The sequence below is a fragment of the Periplaneta americana genome, chromosome 9 (assembly GCF_040183065.1).
Source record: "Periplaneta americana isolate PAMFEO1 chromosome 9, P.americana_PAMFEO1_priV1, whole genome shotgun sequence".
Taxonomy (NCBI): domain Eukaryota; kingdom Metazoa; phylum Arthropoda; class Insecta; order Blattodea; family Blattidae; genus Periplaneta; species Periplaneta americana.
This window is the reverse complement of record NC_091125.1, coordinates 104534875-104557769: the sequence shown is the minus strand read 5'-3', so window position 1 is coordinate 104557769 and position 22895 is coordinate 104534875. Positions and strand designations below refer to the sequence as shown.

Below are 22895 nucleotides of genomic sequence, written 5' to 3'. Positions count from 1 at the left end.
AAAAGGTCAACATTTGTTATATCTGTTCCAATACATTTTTTCTCAATGAAATTGTGTTTTCTTTCTTTCAGGAAACCTACGGCTCTCGTTGCCAAAATTTGTCACTTTTTTTGATATTATTAACATGGTGGAAGAAATAGAAAACTTTTTATCTGCCTCAATCAGAATGTTTGCTTGACAGATTTATAGCCTATGAAATATTTTTAAAGTGTCCTTTGAAGATATCATTCTCATCGTACATAATGTTTTGTGTGTGAGAAAATTATATGCTAAATTGATTCCCCCAGATGTCAGAGCTGATCAGAAAAGACTCGGTGACAATTTCCAAATAGCTTTTCCGCGGTTTAGAAGAGAACTCTTTTAACTTTTTGGATCGTATTGTAACTGTGGATGAAGCATGTAGACCTATCTATACAACATCACGACCTATATGAAAAAAGCAATGAAAAGAACAGCAACACTGGTTGTCGCAGTCCAAGAAATTTAGAAGACCGTAAAATTGTAATGGAAGTGTATAATTCTATTTCTTGACTGAATTGAATAAGCTCCCGGAAAAAAAGTGTGGCGAAACCTCTTGGTAAAGTTTCTAAAGGTGTGTTATTCTTGCAAGCTGCTCACAAGTTCCTGATTATATTGAATAAAGTTGAAGTTGGTTATGAGTTGACTAACCATCTCCCGTATAGATTCGCTACATTTAGCCTCCTCAGGCTGTTATCTATTTCCGAAAAAAAAATTAACATTGAAAGGAAAGAAATTGTCATCGAGTAAAACAGGAATTATGTATTGTGGAAGAGTGGGTTTCAGACAGATAATTCTGAAAGATTTAGAATGGCTTTACAGTTGTTGTGATAAATGTATAGAGTTAAATATTGATTACGTTGAATAAATAAAAAGTTACTTTGTGATACACAGACTTTTTCCAAGTTAGGCTAAGAACTTATCTGAAAACTAAGTATGAGGCGATATTGATATGTATCTAATGTTTCTGCGTAAAAATAAATAATATATTTTTAAACTTCGTAACGCTAGATTTAATTAAATTCTGCAAAGCAATTCGTATCGATTTAGTTTAAAGAGAATATTTTCGGAATATGTATTATATGACTTCCTTGTGTTAAATTCTATCGTACCTGGTTTACATGTTTCGACCTATTATGGATCATCCTCAGAACTGGTCGTTGTTGGTCTTGGCGCCTCTTGTTTTGTTTCCTGTGAGGGTGTGTTTGTGTGGTGTAATGTGGAGTTAAAGAGTGTGTGTGTTCTGAAATTGAGTTGTGTGTTGAGAATTTCATTGGGGTGTGTTACACAACTCAATTTCAGAACACACACACTCTTTGACTCCACATTACACCATACAAACACACCCTCACAGGAAACAAAACAAGAGGCGCCAAGACCAACAACGACCAGTTCTGAGGATGACCCATAATAGGTCGAAACATGTAAACCAGGTACGATAGAATTTAACACAAGAAAGTCATATAATACGTATTCCGAAGTGATACAGTGTTAAAAGTTGTGTAATCAAGATGCAGAATGTTTTGTCTGAAACATTCCTTTGGAGCCATGGTTTCGTAAATAAATTACTTGAGTAAAGTGTTTTTTTTAGAGACGTCGTAAGCTGTTTATTTTAGGGCTTTATTTTATGAAATAAAGTTAAGTTAATTTTACATTTACATAAGTCGATATTTTGCTCTTCTTTCACATAAGGTTCTCTAATTTTTGTTGAGGAGGATTATATATTAAATTAGTATATTTGCACCAGTAGCGTTTAAATAGACTTTTAGTTTCTGAATACAATTAAATCCGTTCAATAGTTCAGGAGAAATTGCTTTACTCAGACAGTCAGCATGCCAGAATCCAATGTTACGGTAAAGGGATGCCCAGAAAGTGCGTCTTCGTGAAAATCTCAAAATATAGTTTTGAAGCAACATTATATAACAGAGAAGATTAGACATGAGTCAAACACGCGCAGAGGGAAAGGAAGGCCTTTCTCCATTTCACCAGACGCTAGGAGATCATATCATCATGGTCTACTGCGCATACCATGTTTGGCTTTGTGTCTTAGCAAACACGCACAGAAAGGAAGGCACTTATTCCCTTCCCTCAGTCTCTGCAGAGAAGATGATGTCATCATGGTCTACTGCGCATAAACCAATATTTGGCTCATGTTTTACCTTCCCAGTTGTATTTTCTCTTAATTTGTGTAATTATAAGGAGTTTGGAGCATACTACCTCCATATCCAGACACGCAGGCGAAGATGATCCATGTCATACAAACAGACCATACAGGACGTGCTAAGGTATAATAGAAAGCTGCCTGAACAGCATTATATTCGTAGTCCTTTTGTAGAAAAGGGTAGAGACTGTTGTATACTACAATTACTGCAATGATAGTCAGCATCCATCCTAAAGTCACAGTGACCTGAAAAAAGACATAAAAATGAAATTAGCCACATTAAATAGTTTAGAAACAAGTGCAGCTATAATTATAATATGTAAAGTACATCAAACTTAAACTCCGGAGTCCTGAGTTCAAATTAAATTCTATCGAAATTAAATTTTCGGTGGCAATGCGATTGGAATATTATTTATTTTATTATATTTTATTATGGCGAACTTAAATTCATCAGGCCTTCCCTGCCACTCAACCAGAATAATTGTTGTTTTTCTCGTCGTCGATCTCTCATTTTTCCATTATTCTCTTATTTTTACGATGCATCAGTAGTGTCTGGTCTTCCATTCAAGTATAATAATATACACTAGTGTCCAAAAGTTAAGCATAATTCAATATTTTGTTCCCAACCTATCAGAATGGCACCAAACTTGTACAAATGAATCAAACAGGATCTGGTATGCAACAGAGTAACACATATCAGCAAATTTTGTTTTATTGTGGCGTAGGGACACATTTTACACAATTACGGTACAAAATCTGACTATCGCTTCCACTACAATGATAGTGCTGAGCGGTTAATATGGGGTGCGGTTACCCCTCATGGCTACACAGGTGTCACAGCGCCGTGGCATGCCCTCTATCAGGTGGTTCAAGAGCTCTGCAGGCAGCTGTTTCCATTCCTGACGAAGAGCATTGCGAAGGGTTGAAAGTGTCCTCCATGGAGGCTGGTGGGGTGCAACTCGTCTTCCTAATGCATTCCAGGCATGCTCTATAGAGTTCAGATCCGGGGACATCGCTGCCAGTCCATGCGCCGGATATCTTCCCCCTCATGATACTCGTCCACCAAGTTTTCTCTATGCGGACGTGCATTGTTGTCCATAAAGATGAAGTGTGGACGAACTGCACCTCTGAAAAGTTGCACATGTCATTCCAATACCTCGTCTCTGTACCTCTGGCCATTCACAGTACCAGCTGCGAAGATGTGCAGATCTGTACGTCCATTGAACATTATGCCTGCCCGCACGAGTACGCCACCACCACAAAGTGCGCGTTTTTCCACGATTTTTGTGGGATGAAACCTGGTTCCACGTTCCCTCCAGATTATTGTGCGATGGGAATTATTGGTCAAACTGAATGTGGACTCGTCGGTAAACAGTACGTTCCTTCATTCATCGAAGGTCCAATGTTGGTGTTGCCGACTCCACTGTAAACGGTTCCTTATGTGTACTCGAGTGAGCTGGACACACTCTGCTGGACGTCTGGCACAGAGACCGCCTGCCCTGAGCCTCCGGTATACAGTTTGCCTGGAAACTAGAACGCCTGAGGCAGCTGCAAGCTCAGAAGACAGTTGTCTTGTAGGCATCGTCCGATTACGTCGTGCTGTTAAGGTCAAATATCGGTCCTCTTGCGGCGTTGTGACCCATGGGCGACCTTGTACAGGCATACGACGAACATCTCCTGTGTCTTTGAACCGTCGCCAAAGCCTGGAAATGACACTTTGTGCCAAATTCAGGGCTCGAAAGACTTCGGTCTGTATCTGATCTGCTTCCAGAGTCCGATTATTCTACCCTTCAAAACAGGGTCCAGTTGGCGTCTCTGTGGCATGTTGGTGCTGTCCTGTATACACTGTGATAAGAAACTACCCTCTGTTCACAATGAGAGAAAAAGAACGAATGGGTCGCACTGGTTCTGTTTGCTTACCTTCGAAACACGTGTTTATTCGGAGGGGAGGCGAAGGTTGAGGTACCCCCTACCAATGCATAGAGCAGAAGTATGATGCGAGACACACTGTGATAAAGTTTTATAGCGATTGCTCACCGTTTTCCCTTTCATGTCTTTGTTTCACAAATTATGCTTAACTTTAGGACACTAGTGTAGTACTACTACATGGGCTTAACTGCTGAGAGTAAGTTTCTATCGCATGGTTGTCTTTTCTTTTTCGAAGCGAAGTCCTGGGAAAAAGACGCTTTTCTTACAAAGCTCTAGTCATTTCGGAAACTCGTGCTTTACACCAATGGTTCCAGTTACAGTAGTTAAGAATTACGGATTCCATTTTTTTTTTCAATCTTCAAGTCTGATATTTGTGAACATTTTGTGATATGTACAGAGTCATTTATCTGAATGTGATGGGTGACATTACACTTCTTTTTTCCAAAAGACCCTTTCACATACAGTTCGGTGTTTTCTAAGTCTACTTTAAAATGTGGATGAACAAGGAGAGAATTTCGGTGCTTGTATTTGGCGTAAACAAATGTGGGAAGTATCTGTTCGCAAAAATATGTAAAACGAAAGGGAATTAGATGTTTCAAGAGTTTTTCATCTAACTTATTACAGAGTTCTTTCCGATCCCTGATAACGAATTTGAATGGCGTCATGTGCGTCAGGAATCACACCGACAGCTGAATTGCGGCGAGAGGTGACAGACCAGTAGTGAGTGATTTCATAATCAGAGTGCATGATGTATCACAGTAGCAATGCCCAAGAAAATCGAGCCTTTTTGGGAGGGGTACATAACATCTCTTTTCGATGCCAAGTACAGTTACGTGAAAATTATAGGAGCCTGGAAAATAAGTGATTTCGTTATTTTCAAGAAAGGCATCTTGTGTGTACCTAAAAAGACTAGCAAAGCTCAAATGGGTTAATTCCAGAAGAGAAAAGGCAAGCAAATCCACCCCCGTTACAAGTCAATGCACTCCACGAGATGATACAAATTAATTCCATCCGAGCTTCACCAATCTTATTTTTTTAGTAGGTTATTTTACGACGCTTTATCAACATCTTTGGTTATTTAGCGTCTGACTGAGATGAAGGTGATAATTCCGGTGAAATGAGTCCGGGGTCCAGCACCGAAAGTTACCCAGCATTTGCTCCTATTGGGTTGAGGGAAAACCTCGGAAAAACCTGAACCAGGTAACTTGCCCCGACCGGGAATCGAACCCGGGCCACCTGGTTTCGCGGCCAGACGCGCTGACCGTTGCTTTACAGGTGTGGACACCAATCTTATTAAGTACACAGAAGATGCCTTTCTTGGAAATAACGAAACCTCATTTATTGCAGGCTTCTTTTATTTTCACTTAGCTGTTCTTGGAATCGGAAAGGGTTTTACGTACCCCTCCCAAAAAGGCTCGATTTTCTTGGGAATTTCTGCTATGAGTCACCGTGCACTCTATAAGATCATTCACTACTGGTCTGTCACCTCCGCCACAGTTTATCTGTCGTGTGACTCCTGACGCACATGATGTCATTCAAATTCTTTATCAGAGATCGGAAACAGCCCTGTATAAGAAGAAAGCCTCTACCTGAGAAAGATATTTAATGTGTATTTCTCCAAATAAACTTTCAGTAACCATGTTTACAAGTGCATTTTTCCGTTCAAAACATAAAGATGTTAGTTAGAGAACATCATGTTCAGAATATTTTCTTATTCATGAGTTTTTCAATTAATAGTGCTGGGAAGTGAATTATATTTGCCAAATCATGCAGATGTTATATCTTGGAGGCAGTTCTTCGTGAATGAATTTCATATATGCCTCCAATGTTGGAATATTAATGAGGCTGTCACCTTCAACCCTGTTTGTCATTAACGGTAATTTTCTAACTGCTGTGCCAACCTTATCTTCAGCATAAAAAAATGTACATTATTACCTTGAAAACTAGTGTTGAGTGTACGAGTGTGCGAAACCGTTACTTAGTAAGGGTACCATAAACAACCAACCAAAACTGAGCACTTGGTTGTATAGAATGTTTGAATCTAAGAAAATGATACTCTCCGTCAATTAAGAGGAAGAGAAGCTTCAGTATTTCTCTGAGTTCATAACCAATGCAATTTTGTATACTTCTTATTTCTTCATATAAATTTTAGAAGAACCTGGATTCATAATCCGAGATTTCATAAAATTAAAATTCTTCTTCTTCTTCTTCTTCATTAGTAATACAGGCCAAGAGAGCTTGACTTCATTAATGATCCTCTTCCATTTATCACGATTTTTAGCCTGCTTCATCCAATTCCGGATGCCAAACCTCGCCAAATCACATTCCACACAATCCATCCAACGCGATCGTGGTCTTCCTCTCAACCTTGTTCTCTCTGTTTTTTGTGTGATAACCATCTTAGCCTTCCTAAGGTTCTCCATACGTCCAACATGTCCCAACCATCTAAATCTAGATATTCTAATGAAGGATTCAATATCTGGTTCTTTAAACATATCGTACAGCTCCTTGTTGTATCGGATTCTCCATGTATTGCCCATCTGTACACCTCCGAAAATTCTTCTCAGTATCTCTCTTTCGAAAATTGCTATTTGTGTACATGTTTCCTTTTTTAATGTCCACGATTCTGAGCCATATGTTGCCAGTGACCTAGTTAGAGTCTTTTATATGTTCAGCTTGATTTCTCTGGTTACTATTTTGCTTTTAAGCACGGGTAAAAGCGCGTAGTAGGCTCTATTGGCCAATTAATTCTTCTCTGAATTTCATCTTTTAATTCATTATTACTCGTATAACTTAATAACGAACCAAGATATACAAATTCTTGAATTAAAGTTCTTCACTACTTCATAAAGTAGATCTAAAACTTTTTGGCAAATAAAACAATGAATCCATTTAATTAAAAGATGTTGCAGGCTTCATCTGACTAAATTCACAGTTTTTTGTATGACTTGAATATACCCTACACTTCAGATAAATTTTGTGGATTTGGAAGGCCAAGCAATTTCCCGTACTTAAAGAAGACGTGATCACAGCTGCCATAATATATCTAATATGATTTTGAGTTAAGTGTGTATGCTTATTATGCCTTACCTTTGAAAGTCTGTCAGCATTCATAGCAACTCTCTTTCTCCAATCTGATGTACGGTGAAGCAAGTAGCCACACAAAAGGCCTACAAACCAGGAGGGGCATCTCGTATGAGTATGGAAGTAACTGTAGCCAAAATCAACATTTTCTCTAGAAATAGGAAAAAAATAATGCCGCTTATGAATTACACTTCTTAATCATCTTTACATTCTCTACCAGAAGACCAAACAATTGTCTTTCCTTCACTTATAGTAGGCTTATTTATGGAGATATTACAGTAGTTGTAATGCATACAATCCTCATTAACATTTTAAAGAATAGGCTTAGCAGTCTGTTTCGGCTTCAGTCCATCTTCTTCCCCTTGTTTTTTTTTAATATTTCTTTAGTTAATCTGCATTTCTTCGTTTGGTTTACCTGTTCTTTTCAATTAAGTCAATTTTATTTTCTTTTATTACTTATTAGAAACATTTAGAGGTTGCCTTATATTTTTATTTCTTATTTTATCAATGTTTGTACAACCATACATATTTTCATGGAATTATGTAACAAATATGCTGAAATTAAATGTAGGCAAATGTAATCTATTTACACGAAATCATAAACTGCATCTTGATCTGGAATAAATATAGGGTCTAGGGCATTCCGTAACCGGAAATTTCATCATCGTTACAGTTTGTCATCTATTTTTCGTCATTAGTTTTTTGGTCATCAAATACATTTTGTCATGTTTTTTGTCACTGAGGAGATTTTATCACCGAAGATATTTCGTCATCACATACATTTTGTCATCATTTTTTATACTGAGGAGATTTCGTCATTAAAATAATTATTGCACTGTATGTCGTAAAATAGATGACATAGCTTCCGCTGAAGTTCCAACTTCAGCTCTCATTGCTTTGACACATTCCGCAGCTTCAATTCTACTCCAATTTGCTGAGTGGTTTGAATGCTCTGTAGGTTCTTTTATAATATTTTTATTATCTGAGGATATAGTCATCAGTGAATTATAAATGTCGTGCTGATCTCACCTCCATATAATCCCGATCTTTGAAACTTTGTGCTTTGTATACATATGTCTATTATAGATTAATTTATCTCTTGCTTTATTACTTTCTACGAATCGAAATAATTCCGCCATACCTTAACTTGAAGATTTCGAATCCAAAAAAAATGTATGTATCCTTGGAAACGTATTGAACAATTTGAACACAATGAAGTAGAAGTTTTATATTGCGTATCATTTTATGTAAGTATTATCAAAGGAAGCGACACGCGAAGGCGAGAAAAATTGTGGTGGCGAATAGTGATGAGGAAATTAAATTGACTATTTCGTTTATATGACATCATTCCATTTTCGACCAATGATGTGTAATGGAATTTTGAATTCTAACCAATCACAGTCAGGCTTTGCGATAATTTCTGCAGCTAGATTTATCGCTATCAATTTATCGCATGGTCGTTCTTTTGTTTAGTCGTTGTCGCCAACTGTTTCCCCGTAAATTGATGATCATGAATACATTAAGATTCAACTACACGGTTAAACTTTTCTTTCAACTTTAAAGCAATGATTGGAGGATTGATATTTAATATTAATTAATATATTTACGCAGTGAAGACCACGTTCAAAACGGCGCACTATGTAGACACAAAATCTTTATGCATCTTAATTGAACGTACCTTTTAAACTTGATTCATTCAATATTCTTCCCAGATTGCATGCATACGCGATTGGAATATTGAACTGTGTAGAAGCAGCTTTAGTTCCGTTACACATTACAGCGAGAATGCGTTTGTCGAGCTATAAAAAATGCTTTCGTGTAGCACTCATTGTAAGTAACGATCGAAACAAGGCACAGCTGACATTGGTCCTGCTTCCACAGGTAACATAACCTATAAAATTGTAGCCTAAACATTTGTATTGAAATTAAATAATAATTGTTTATTAATTGTCTATTAATTATTAATAGACGTTCAAATTTATGTAACATAATCGCATATCAAACTCATAGACCTTGCATAGTAATAATGTCTTTGATCAAACTGCCTTTCGTATGGCGTAATAAAATTCGTGTTTTAATTAGACCTGTCTTTACAGAGATGGCTTCACTGTGTAGCAACTTGTCTCGCTGTGAATACATAAGCATTGGTATATAGCTGTCCCCACTGTTACTGTTAAATTAAATTATGATTTCAGCAGATAATGAAAATGTATTTGTCATAATAATAAGAGAAAAGTGCAGTACATGTAATTAACATTGTTAAACCTGTATTTCGCTTTTCGCAATTGGCATTACTGAATAATAACATCGAATTTCTTTATTGCAGTAATCGATATTCATCTACGAGTATTTCAACTTCACAATGTCTGAATAGGTTAAGTATTCGTTAATATACAATTATTAACATTTTGTGATCGAATTTTAGGGATATATTATTTAAATTTTTATTTTATTCACGAAATAGTCCTAATAAATGTCACTCGAGGTCTGAGATTTCCCAGATAAATTCACTTGTGATTTGGTGACAAAAGTGAATCGGTGACAAAATGTTGCAGGGGTAAAATGTAAAATGTGACGAAATCACCGTGTGACGAAAAATCGGCGACGAAAATTCCGGATCCCAGAAAGCTAGCCCTGCGCCTGCAGAAGGCCCTTGCCCTAATAGAAGATTTTTTTTATTTAAATTTAAATATACAGAATAAAGAATATAATTACAAACAAACAAGAGAAATAGAAATAGAATAATACAAACAATATAAAAAAAGGAGATACAGTAGTATTAACAAAATTTGAGACCGAATGAGCAGCGCTCGTGTTCGGTCGCAGTTCAGATATAATATTAATAGGCCTATAAGAGAATATAAAATAAAATAGGAAATAGAATTTTAAATTACAGTTACAGAAATTATATAATACAATATTAATATAAGAGAAATTTAGAAATTAAAAAAATAATAATAAAAATAAATAAGTAAAATAAAATAGGAACTAAAGTTTAAATTACAGCGGCAATGGAATTATATAATATAATAAATATTAACACTAGACAAGAATAATATCGCACGTGAAAAGTAGGACTATATATTTCAAAATTATAGTATACAAATATAATATAGGTTGATTAATTCATACATATAGGCTATAAATTTATTTAATCAAATTGAAGATATTAACACGTTTCTAATTTTCTTGTTACATATTAGTGGGTTACATGTTAGACGTTCTGGGTGTAATTCAGTTAAAGCATTGTATAACCGAGGGCCAAAATTTATGCTATGCTTTAGACCAGCAGATGTGAGTCATTTAGATTCTACTAATGTTGAATTAATATTTCGTCTTGTCATAATTATGTGTCTGTAATACAAACTTATTACGATTTTTATGATAACATTTTAACAGCGTATACTTATAAATTTGTTCAATATTAAATACATTAAATTCAGAATAAATTGATTTAGTCGGATAATCGAAACGTTTCTTCAAACAAATTTTAATTATTCGTTTTTGTAGTAAATTTAACGGACTAAGATTAATTATGTGGGCTTATCTTATCTTATTTTTTATCTTTACTATCGCAATTAATAACGTAATAAATAAATATGATGCTAACTATGATGTATTATTTTGGGACTCAGGATAATTGCACTGTTTTATTGAGACTCGTAATATCAGCAACGTTTCGGAGATAGTTAGATTCGATCAACAAGGTTATATCATGTAAGAGCTGAGAGTTCGTTCCTTCTTCTTGTTCGGGCCAAAAAGATATAACGAAATCTGCATAATATGGAACTTAAGAACTTAACAAATAATAAATAATATTTTCTAGAATACTTACCCAAGATGTATGAAATCAGGGTTGTCTTGACGGGTGTAAGACTCAACAAAAGCAGCAATCATTCCAGCTGTACCTGTAATAATGGTGAGTCCTAGACCAAACCTTGGCCATTTGTGGAGTGACAACAGAAATATTGGTGATATCCAGAACAACTGCGTGTCTACTGCGAGGTACCATGATGGTGATATACACTGTAAAGACAAATTTTAAAACTGCATCAATTAATTTGGCTGTAAACATTTTCTTGAATTATTTTTTGTTTTATTTTCGTAATTTTTAAAATGGAAAAAGTCACATATTGGTAGGCAGTATCAAAACTGGTCTTGAAGTGTTGCGCTACAGACTGGATGAAAAGTCTGTATAACCCATGAATATAAGGGCCTTCTATGTATATATTCTTATATACAAATATTTGGCAATCGAGACAATACTTGATCAGTGGAAGCATCAATCGAACAATGGCAACTATCAAAACAAGCGAGCAGTGAATGAAAATATGACGGATTTAAGCATTTTCTCGGCTGTAGAGTGTTTAGTGACTGCAATGTGAATTCACGAACGGTCGCGTAAAGGGCAAAGAATTACTGCACAAATCAAGACCAAGTTTCAGCTGCATTTTTGAAAGTGCCATTATCCCAGAGAACATTACTTTATCTGAGAACGGAAGGCTTGTTATAATAATCGTAAATGATGAATTTCTGACGGAAAGACTGCGACACGTTTGGAAACTTGTGTTGCTGTTGAGAGTCAGTCACCTCATCGCAGTTCAGTCGACTCGTAAGCATGCTGGGGAACTGGATATTCCTCTTTGAACCGTGACAGACCGCTGTTATTGCGACTCTTCTTCCACTCTGTATCTCTCCTTCTTCTTTCTGCGTCTTCTCTTCCTCTGTCTGCTTCCTTCCTTCCTCTCTCTGTGTCTCTCCTTTCTGCATCTCTTCCTCCTTTCTTTGCGTCTCCTCTTTCTCTGTCTGCTTTCTTCCTCTCTTTGCGTCTCTTCTTCCTCTTTCTGCGTCTCTTTTCTTCTTTCTATGAATCTTTTCTGCTTCTATCTACGTCTTTTATTCCTTTATCTACGTCTCTCCTTCCTCCCTCTGTCTTTCTTCCCCTGTCTGCGTCTCTTCTTCCTCTGAGTCTGTTCTTCCTCTGTCTGAGTGTCTTCTTCCTCTGTCTGCGTCCCTGCTTCCTCTGTCTGCGTCCCTTCTTCCTCTGTCTGCGTCCCTTCTTCCTCTGTCTGCGTCTCTTCTTCCTCTGTCTGCGCCCCTTCTTCCTCTGTCTGCGTCCCTTCTTCCTCTGTCTGCGTCCATTCTTCCTCTGTCTGCATCTCTTCTTCCTCTGTCTGCGTCTCTTCTTCCTCTGAGTCTCTTCTTCCCCTGTCTGAGTCTCTTCTTCCCCTGTCTGAGTCTCTTCTTCCCCTGTCTGAGTCTCTTCTTCCCCTGTCTGAGTCTCTTCTTCCCCTGTCTGAGTCTCTTCTTCCTCTGTCTGCGTCTCTTCTTCCTCTGTCTGCGTCCTTTCTTCCCCTGTCTGAGTCTCTTCTTCCTCTGTCTGCGTCCCTTCTTCCTCTGAGTCTCTTCTTCCTCTGTCTGCGTCTCTTCTTCCTCTGCGTTCCTTCTTCTTCTGTCTGCGTCTCTTCTTCCTCTGCGTTCCTTCTTCTTCTGTCTGCGTCTCTTCTTCCTCCCGCTGCTCATTTTCTTCCTCCCAATGAGTCTCTTCCTCTCCCTGCGTCTGCATCTCTTCTTCCTTTGTCTGCGTCTCTTCTTCCCCTGTCTGAGTCTCTTCTTCCCCTGTCTGAGTCTCTTCTTCCCCTGTCTGAGTCTCTTCTTCCTCTGTCTGCGTTTCTTCTTCCTCTGTCTGCGTCCCTTCTTCCTCTGTCTGAGTCTCTTCTTCCTCTGTCTGCGTCTCTTCTTCCTCTGTCTGCGTCCCTTCTTCCTCTGTCTGCGTCTCTTCTTCCTCTGTCTACGTCCCTTCTCCCTCTGAGTCTCTTCTTCCTCTGTCTGCGTCTCTTCTTCCTCTGCGTTCCTTCTTCTTCTGTCTGCGTCTCTTCTTCCTCCCGCTGCTCATTTTCTTCCTCCCAATGCGTCTCTTTCTCTCCCTGCGTCTTTTCTTCCCCTCTCACGCGTCTTTCCTTTTTCTCTCCTTTCTTTCCCTCTCTTCCTCTGTTTTTCCCCTTCCTTCTTGTATTCTTTTCCCTCTTTACCTCCGTTCCTTTCTCACTTTCTCTTCCTCTGTTCTTTTCTCTCTCGTCCCTGTCTATCGCTGATCTTTTGGTCCCTGAAATTTTAAATGTTAAATAAGAAGCAAGTCACTGACCAACTTGTATGTTGTCTCCCAACCAGCTGCAGCCTGCAACCGATACCCGTCTGCCAATCGCCGTGATAGTAGAAGTACACTCAGAACTTGTGTAAATAGACCTATAATGCCAATAAGTCATGAACACCAAAGCTAATAAAACGTTTGTCTGTTCGTTTATTGTTACAAATTGTTGCGACTACACTGTCACTATTGTTTTCATTGTAATTTGTTCCTAATATCTATCTCATTGTGGCTTCTATGTCCCGCGCCGTGGCGTCGTAGTCTAAGGCATCTGCCGAGGACTCGCGTTACGGAATGCGCGCTGGTTCGAATCCTCATGGGGTAGAAATTTTCTCGTGAAATTTCGGCCAGTGTATGGGACCTGTGCCCACCCAGCATCGTGATGCACTTGGGGAGCTACGATAGATAGCGAAATCCGGTTGCGAATGCCAGCTATAACGGCCGGGGGGATCATCGTGCTAACCACACGATACCTCCATTCTGGTTGGATGATCGTCCATCTCTGCTTCGGCATGTGGGCGTGAGGCCAGCAGCCGGCTGGTCGGTCTAGGCCCTTCACGGGCTGTAGCGCCACGGATTATTATTATTATTATTATTATTATTATTATTATTATTATTATTATTATTATTATTATTATTATTATTATTATTGTGGCTTCTATGTATATAGTTATCTTTTCACTAGAAGATGATGGGTCGGCCTTCCTCTCTGAACTTCATGACTGATAGATATGATAATCTTTGCTTATTTCGTCTTGAAAGTATACATTGAGAACGATATATTTGGTTTATCTTCTTTTAGTAGACCTGCTCGGCTATATTTTAATTTAATAAGTTTCGGCGGCATCTCGCCTACAGGTCGACTTCTTCTAAGCAACTGAGCATACTTTCCTTAGTGTCATTGCTCCTTCCTTTTCTATCCCAGTTCCTTTGTTTGAACCGCCCCTGCATAGGACCACCATAATAAAAATTTGCTTGGTAACTCTTTCCTCACAAGTGCCAAAAGATCTATAGACAGACTGACAGACGAAGGGACGAAATGTCGAAGATCGTTTTTTCGGTTTGAGGAATGCTGAAAACGCATTTCCTTAAAATGTCCAAATTGATTTTTTGTAGCAAAGTTACAGCATTTCATATTCCTGTAATCTTTTATTGTTTGTAAAAAATACGAGTATATTAAAATTTATAAAAGTGATACTTTTTCTACTTACTACTTCATCACTGTTCACGTAGTTCTGAATATTGAGTATGGTAGCCCACCAGTTTTTCTCACAATATTTCTTTTCCATTTTCCCATACAGGAAGTCCCATAAGGGTCCACTTCCCAGTTTATCAAGAAACGACACGTGCAGAAGGATCGCCGATCCTAATAATGGAGTGATTCTGAAAAAATTAAACGCAAATTTTAAGAAGTAGGCTAAATAGAACCAAACGTATTGTTTGTAGTGTGTAGCATGAATACCACCTAATTTTGCTTGAGAAATGAATATGCAGAAATTGCAAGCGAGCTTTTAGAAAAATTCTTCATAATTTTATCACTGAGACTTGTTTCAATAATTTCATTTATTTTCCTGACATATTTTCCCCTCCTGTTATGACCGTTCACCAATCTACCTTCTTCCAATGTTTTATAAATACAATGGAGTCCCTCTGATGGAATCTTCTGTTATGGAAACTTCTAATTTGGAAAGCTAGGTGACTCCTCCCACTATAGGAACACCACTCAATACGTTACTGATAAGGCGATCGCTTTGCTCATGCTCGACGTCGACATCAAAAGATACAGTAAAGAAGAAGAAAGAAATGTATTTAAACTTATAGGTACATGAAAGTATAAACTTAAATAAGAATATTTTAGCATCTAAATATATTCACATACAAATATAAGGATAAGTTTTTTAATAACACATACAAATATAAGAGTAAATAATTACACTGGTAACTCCTCTAAATAATAATAATAATAATAATAATAATAATAATAATAATAATAATAATAATAATAATAATAATAATAATAATAATAATAATAATAATAATACTTACTTACTTATTGGCTTTTAAGGAACCCGGAGGTTCATTGCCGCCCTCACATAAGCCCGCCATTGATCCCTATCCTGAGCAAGATTAATCCAGTCTCTACCATCATATCCCATATCCCTCAAATCCATTTTAATATTATTTGAAGGATTCGTAACAAGCTGTTTTTTACGGTGATGGGTTGTTAGCCCTTCGCCCAACCCCCAAGCTAGAGGACCACCCCTTATCGGCTGTCCACGACTGCTTATTCAATATATTCGCAGCTACCCTCCATATCTGGAGGCCGTCTCCTCTATCCGCAACCTGAGGACGCGCCATGCCGTGGTGATAGGGACCCACAATACATATAATAATAATAATAATAATAATAATAATAATAATAATAATAATAATACTTATTTACTTACTGGCTTTTAAGGAACCCGGATGTTCAATAATAATAATAATAATAATAATAATAATAATAATAATAATACTTACTGGCTTTTAAGGAACCCGGATGTTCAATAATAATAATAATAATAATAATAATAATAATAATAATAATAATACTTACTTACTGGCTTTTAAGGAACCCGAATGTTCAATAATAATAATAATAATAATAATAATAATAATAATAATAATAATAATAATAATACTTTATTGCCAGAACAAAGATATATATTGATTTTTTTAATATAAGAACTCTCTAGCACCCCCAGAAAGAGAAGTTACATACTCGTGCTCAGGGGGCATTCCACATAAGTTAATGTTAAGACATTCTATTGAATAACAGAGTAAAAAGTAATAGAACAAAAGAATAAGAAGAAAAAAACACAGATATTACAATAATTGAATTTTAAATTTTCTCCGTTAACAGCAATTTTTAATAGATTTTTTTTTTAAATATGGAGCATTAGCAAATTGTATGTTTGGGAATTTATGTTGCTACTGCGATATGCTACAGTTATAGTACATTTAGGTGCTGTCAAGCATATGTTGTCTGATCTTTTGGTTTTATATTTATGTGAATATAAATTAAATATGCTTCGGTTTTTATGTACGAAATTCAGTAATACATTGTTATAAATATGATGGTAGTCAAATACTTTGAATTCTAAATACAGCAGCACTGAAGGATAATCAAGAGGTTTATTAAGGCATATTTTTATTATTCTTTTCTGTAGCAGAGTTATTGGCATGAGGGAGGTACTATAAGCACTACCCGATCATATAATGCCGTATTGTAATATAGCTTATAGTAATGCGAAGTAAATCAGTCGTAAAGTATGGGCAGTCAAGTAATTTCGTAAGACGACAAAATAGTGAATAATTTTTCTTAATCTATTGCACAGAAAAAGAATATGTTTATCCCAACGTAAATGTTAGTCGATTATTATTCCGGAATATTTAACTTGAGGAGATTCATTTAGAAAAGGACAGTTACAACTATTAGAAGAACAATTGGATGTATGAATTTTTTAACACAAGAACGAATCAGGAGATTTCATAGCAACAGATGTCAACGAAAATGGTACAACCGTAGTTTTAGAATGATTTAAGATAAGTTTTTAATCAATGTGATGTCATTGTTTGCATTAAAGTAGGTATAAATTGTAGAAATTGTTTTAACTTTAACGAAAAAAATATTTTTAAGTCATTTACACTGATACCCTTTCATAATACATTTACTCAGACAAAAAATTAAGTTGAAACTTGCAGGAATTCTGCTGCGTGGTTCCTCCAACGCTTACAGACAAGTACATCATCCTCAGTAATAACTCAATACATCATCCTCAGTAGTACAGTATTAAAACATTAAATAAGTGTTTGTACTCACCCTGTTGCTTCTACGAGTCCATGAATTCATTGCTTGGCAGTGGTTGGATCACCGAGATAAGGGCGGACAAAGAAGACCATTATCGTAGTACACAGTACGTACAGGCGTATAAAATGACCTTTGATTGGCTAATAGTTTTTACCCTCATTTATGAACAACGAAGAGACTCCACTGTACCTACGTGTTTCAGACAGATTCATAAGTTTCAATCAAATCTGACTGAAAACCGTGGTGACTTCGTGGTTTAGGCCATGAGCCTGTGATGCGGGTTCAAATCTAGAGAACGCTTGTAATTTTCCATTGAAAAGTTCATAGTGATAACACAGTCTAGTATATACAGTCACGAAGCTCAATACGTAGTAAATATGCATCCATAGATAGTTGCTAACCACTAGGATCGCTAATATCGCCTCATTACAGACAATGCAAAATAGTACCGGCACAGTCTATTATTTTTAGCACCCTTACAACTCAAGCTTCGTGACTGTATATACTAGACTGTGGTGATACTTGAGACAAAGAATTTCGAAGTTTGTCTTCTCGAGATCCTCCCGTTTCCTCAATATACGCATTGACATAATTCCGTCTGCATTTCTCCATTTCATTATAATTTCTGCGACCACCACCGGCGATGTGCGGAGAATTGTTACGGTGGACATAAGGGATTGTCTCAATACATCCTGAATACTCAGCATACATTGGCACGGTTGGGCGGTGTGAGTAAGAGCAAGCCTATGTTCGGGCTTAACATAATATCCCAGCGTAGACAAGCATCAGAGCAAGATGAGCAAATCACGCCAATTCCGAAATGTACTGATGGAGCACACAGCTTCCCCAACAAAAGCTCTTAAAGAGGTACAAATATGAACGTTTCGCTCTTTGATTTTGACTGTTAGGCACTTGTTCATTAAGCCCGAACCAATATGGTAACTTAGGGTGTATTCTAACACTTCTTTTATAAAATATCCTAGATAATGTACATGATGGGAAGAACTTATAAAAGTTATAGAGAACATGTAATTAGAGAAACTTTTGTTTAATTAAGATATTAAGTTAAGTGTCCATTTAAGCACTTAATATATTATTTTCACTTCAGCCACTTCATGTTTTACATTTATAATAAGTAATATTGATAATTATTACCTCAGGAACCGATGTATATAAAACACAGGAACATTGAATTTTTTTCCTGCATCCAAAACTTGCATAGTGATGTAGCATAACAGCATCCCACTCATCACGAAGAATGTATCAACAGCAAATGTTAAATTATTGAAATAAAGATGGTTCCAATCTCTTGCCTGCAAACAACCAATTAATTACACTGTGAAGTAAGTATACGTAAACATTTTTGTTTATCGGAATGAACCAAACTTTAACCCTTTTCTTCTCTCACCTTAAGATCATTATATTGTTTCTGACTGATATTAACTTTGATATATTTCCCGTAAAATATAATCTAAATCGCAGTAGGATTGTTTGTTGTAATATACGGGTGTTAATTGAGCCGTTCAGAGCAGAAGTGGTGTAAGTCAAAAATGGGTAATGAGGGTTAAAGTAAACATTCTATACAAAATAGCAATTAATATTCAATCTATTTAAAATATTAGTAGTCAGTGGATAGCAAGAAGGATATATTAATTGCTACTTTGCGCTGTATTTTATAGAATTTTTACTTTAAACCTCATTATCCAATTCTGACTTACACCACTTTTGCTCTGAACGGCTCAATTAATATGTGAGAAACCTCTGGGAATGGAATAGGACCTATAAACAAGCAAAAAGTTCGTGTAAATATATAGGCTAGTCAATTTCGTTTTCTTTTTTAATTACAAATACTTTTTACTTCATACATTGTAGTTTATTATACTGTATCTCCTAAGGTTTATTTTGTACATGTTTGTTTACATAGTCCAAATATAATAATAATAATAATAATAATAATTATTATTATTATTATTATTATTATCATTATTATTATTATTAGTTTATTATTATTATTATTTTATTATTATTATTATTTAATCATTATTATTTTATTAATATTTAATTGTTATTACTACTTTATTATTATTATTATTATTTTATTATTATTATTTAATTATTATTATGCATGTAGAGTGTTAGTTGGGTGGCCGGCGGGAAAAAGACCTTTGGGGAGGCCGAGTCGTAGGTGGGAAGATAATGTGAAAAATGGATTTGAGAGAGGTGGGATGTGATGGTAGGGACTGGATTAATCTTGCTCAGGATAGGGACCGATGACAGGCTTGTGTGAGGGCGGCAATGAACCTCCGGATTCTCTAAAAGCCATTTGTAAACAAGTTATTATTGTTGTTATTATTATTATTATTATTATTATTATTATTATTATTATTATTATTATTATTATTATTATTATTATTATTATTATTATTATTACGAAATGACATCAAAAGAAAGAGCTGAAAATATATGAAGATTATGTATAAGGAAAATGCGGAGAAAAATAAGAAGAAATGTAGAAATAGGACGAAAAGATAGATAACTATGAGCCTATGACTATAAGAATAAAGGGATGAAAGGAATATTAAACGCGTAAAGATGAATCGGAGAAGGGAGAAGAGCAGTGGAAGTTGATCCTGAAGGGGAATGGGAAGCATAAAGAAAAAAATGGTACAATGCAATTTAAACCATAAGTAATTGGAATAGAATTAATACTTACTCTTTCCATAAATGGTAGAAGATTAACAGAAGGTGTTCCTATAGTTATGGTAAATGTATGGCCAAGAACTACTGCACACATGGACAGAAAGCGCATACCATGCACTGCATCCAGAGAGAAATTAACGTCTCCTGTGTTAAACAAAGCCTTCCCATTAGTTTTCCATGAGAACAGGAGCAGAATCTTGTTTCGTCGATCTGTACCAACTGAGAATAAAATCAGATGTCATTTTTAGACACTTGTACAAAGGCAACAATAAACGAAGTTGCCGGCGGTTCAGTAAATGATGATAGCCTACCTAACTAGGGTTTCTATTAAAGAAAAAATTGAATTAAATATAAATATTAATTTAGAATTGATTAGGAGGCCGATTATTAAACTCTGGTTGGGACGGCTATCAACTATCTATTTGGAATAAATTATTGGAATGGACAGACACTACTACAGTAGGCCTACGCTGTTAGCAAAAAACCAGTTCCGACATCAAAAAACGGAGTTTGTGTTGAAAAGATTATAGAATTACATATGATTTTCTTCATTTACTCTTGTTTCCCTCAACACATTTTACAATAAAATTCATTTCAGAATTCAGAATTCCAGAAAATTACGTCTTCTCACCAAAAAAATTGCCTGCGTTATTAAGTAGGGTCTATAGCAAATATATTTTTTTTCGAGGAATTCTAATTTCAACTTTGAGTTATTATGGAACGAGAGTGAAGTTATTTAGTCTATTGTGGGTACAAGTAAATTATGATATTTAATTCAACATACTACCATAATTTATTGGCATTTCTATTATCGAAAACGAGAAAAATTATTTTCTTGTGAAATGTGAGGCGATTCAAAAGTCTCTCGAAACTTCAATGCGTTACATATACAGTGTGATAGAGAAGTCTCTCCGCAGTGCTTGTGTAGCCGAGAATCTACTAGGCAGATAATTCAGGTGTATTTGGTACAGAATTCAAGCGGCAGAACTGGCCGTTAAGCATATGATGGACTGAGGGTCAAACAGGAATGAATGGTGGAATGCTAACTTTCTACAGCTTTGTATTCTAGATTACAGCTCGCGCGAAAGATCTGAAAGCTTCGAGACCGTTGAGATTTAAAGGATAAATACCGGTTCCTGCTCAGGCGCAAAGTCCATTTGCCAATCATTTGCTCGCTGATAGGTGCTTGTAGTGAATCTCTTTGTGTTACTTTACGGGAGTTTTATAAATATTTAGTGGATACATTTATAAGTGTGTTATATATTTAAATTGTGTATATAGAGTTTAAATGTTTGTAATTTGCAATTGTAGTTAAGGAAATGGCTCCAGCAGTTATTTAAAAATTAAACAGGAAGAAGCTTCATAGTGAAACCAAAGAAGTTATAAAGATGTATTGGTATTTACAACCAAAGAAGCTTCTCAAGGAAATGAAATTCCTCTGCACATAGTTCAAAAGCGAGTAGTAATAGCTACAGGCGTGTCCTGTAGCAGTATGAAAACGAGGAAAATTGAGAGTGGCAACGGTACGTTTTTCGAAACGCCGTATAAGAAGAGTATAATAATTTAAAACTAATATCTTCAGACTAGACGCATAAGAGGAAAGTGTAGTGCGAAGGACAGTGTGTGACTTTACATAACCGAGAAACGTGTTGCAACAATCACTGCATTTGGAATGAAACTCAAAGACACAATTATTGGCTTTAATAGGGCAATGTTAGTGTTAGAACTCTGCTAAAAACAAGAATATTGTTGGGAGAAACGAAAAACAAGTAGGCCTACGTCGCTATTAGTTACAAATCACGATATTATTATTATTATTATTATTATTATTATTATTATTATTATTATTATTATTATCCAAATATTGAAACCCTATTTTACCCTTTGATATATTAGGGTTGTAGTTTGTTACATGTGAAATAAATTATATAGAGATAATACACACTTTTAAAGAAGTAGTAGTAGGCATGAATCATAGTTACAATATAAATTCAGTAATTAATAGACAGTAAAAATACTAAATACATTATACAATAATTACATTCAGTTAAAACAAAATTAAATACGTAAATTGGATATTATAATCGAGGGTGTAGAGAGATTGCAAGAATATGACATAAATTTGCGAATTTATACATAATTTTAAACAATAATAAGGAGATAATGCACAAAATTGACTTGGTTACAAATTAAACACCTAATATATAGGTAGTAACAATAAACAATAAAAAAATACGGAAACGATATTCAGTTGCTTTTGGTTATATATAAATATCTTAATTACAGACATTGAGGCAATAAACAGCAGCAGCAAAAAAAAAAAAAGATAACAGAAGAAATAACTTAGTTACAATTTTCGATGCGTGGCTTGCGATAGTAAAGAGATAAAAAAACAAAATTACCTATGGTTACAAACTGTATACCTGTCATAAAACACTGAACGATAGTAAAATCCATAATACAAACGTAGTTATTATTGTTATTACTATTATTATGTTCCAAAGAGAGACAACTCGTTTTAGATAGTGTAGCAGGATTTTATATTATCAATCATTTACATACATTTAATAGATACAGTCTTGCGTAGATGTGGTGTATAAACTCTTTGAATTGTTTATAACAACAATTTTTCCTAAGTAAATGGTAAAGAGGTTGTGCAGTAATTTAAATTGCAGTCCGAGATATGATATCTTAAAAAATGTCTTTTCCTTTCGAAAACTGGGCAGTGAAAAATTAAATTTTCAACAATCTGACTGTCTTTGCATGTGCACAGAGATTCTTCTGCACTTTTGATCCTAAATCTTTCGAAGTAGGAACCGAATTTTGCATGGCCATAGACAAAGGAGAATACACCACCTGAGATTATTTCTAATTATCGAGCTGAGAAAAGAAAATATGAGTAGGTTTAAACAAATCAATTTGTCCAAAATCACAAAAATTGCTTTAATATGCCTACGATTCTTGATATGAAGCTTCCATATTATACATACGATTTTTGAACCAAA

At 35.7% G+C, this 22895-nt stretch overlaps 2 protein-coding genes across 6 annotated transcripts in view; one reads left to right on the top strand and one right to left on the bottom strand.

Moving 5' to 3' along the window:
- Window positions 1–22895, top strand: part of Bap111 (Brahma associated protein 111kD) — a 643372-nt gene that overhangs the window by 195641 nt on the left and 424836 nt on the right. The gene's annotated exons all lie outside the window — the stretch shown is intronic.
- Window positions 1–22895, bottom strand: part of LOC138706342 (nose resistant to fluoxetine protein 6-like) — a 51355-nt gene that overhangs the window by 11887 nt on the left and 16573 nt on the right. For 2 of the 3 annotated variants that reach the window (XM_069835510.1, XM_069835512.1), the window contains exons 6-11: window positions 19904–20109; window positions 18346–18503; window positions 14552–14723; window positions 11028–11218; window positions 7199–7343; window positions 2236–2425 (exon numbers count right to left, since the gene is read on the bottom strand). In XM_069835510.1, the coding sequence (XP_069691611.1) occupies window positions 2236–2425; window positions 7199–7343; window positions 11028–11218; window positions 14552–14723; window positions 18346–18503; window positions 19904–20109 (1062 nt within the window). The remainder of the gene's footprint in view (window positions 1–2235; window positions 2426–7198; window positions 7344–11027; window positions 11219–14551; window positions 14724–18345; window positions 18504–19903; window positions 20110–22895) is intronic. The other variant, XM_069835511.1, reaches the window with a different exon arrangement.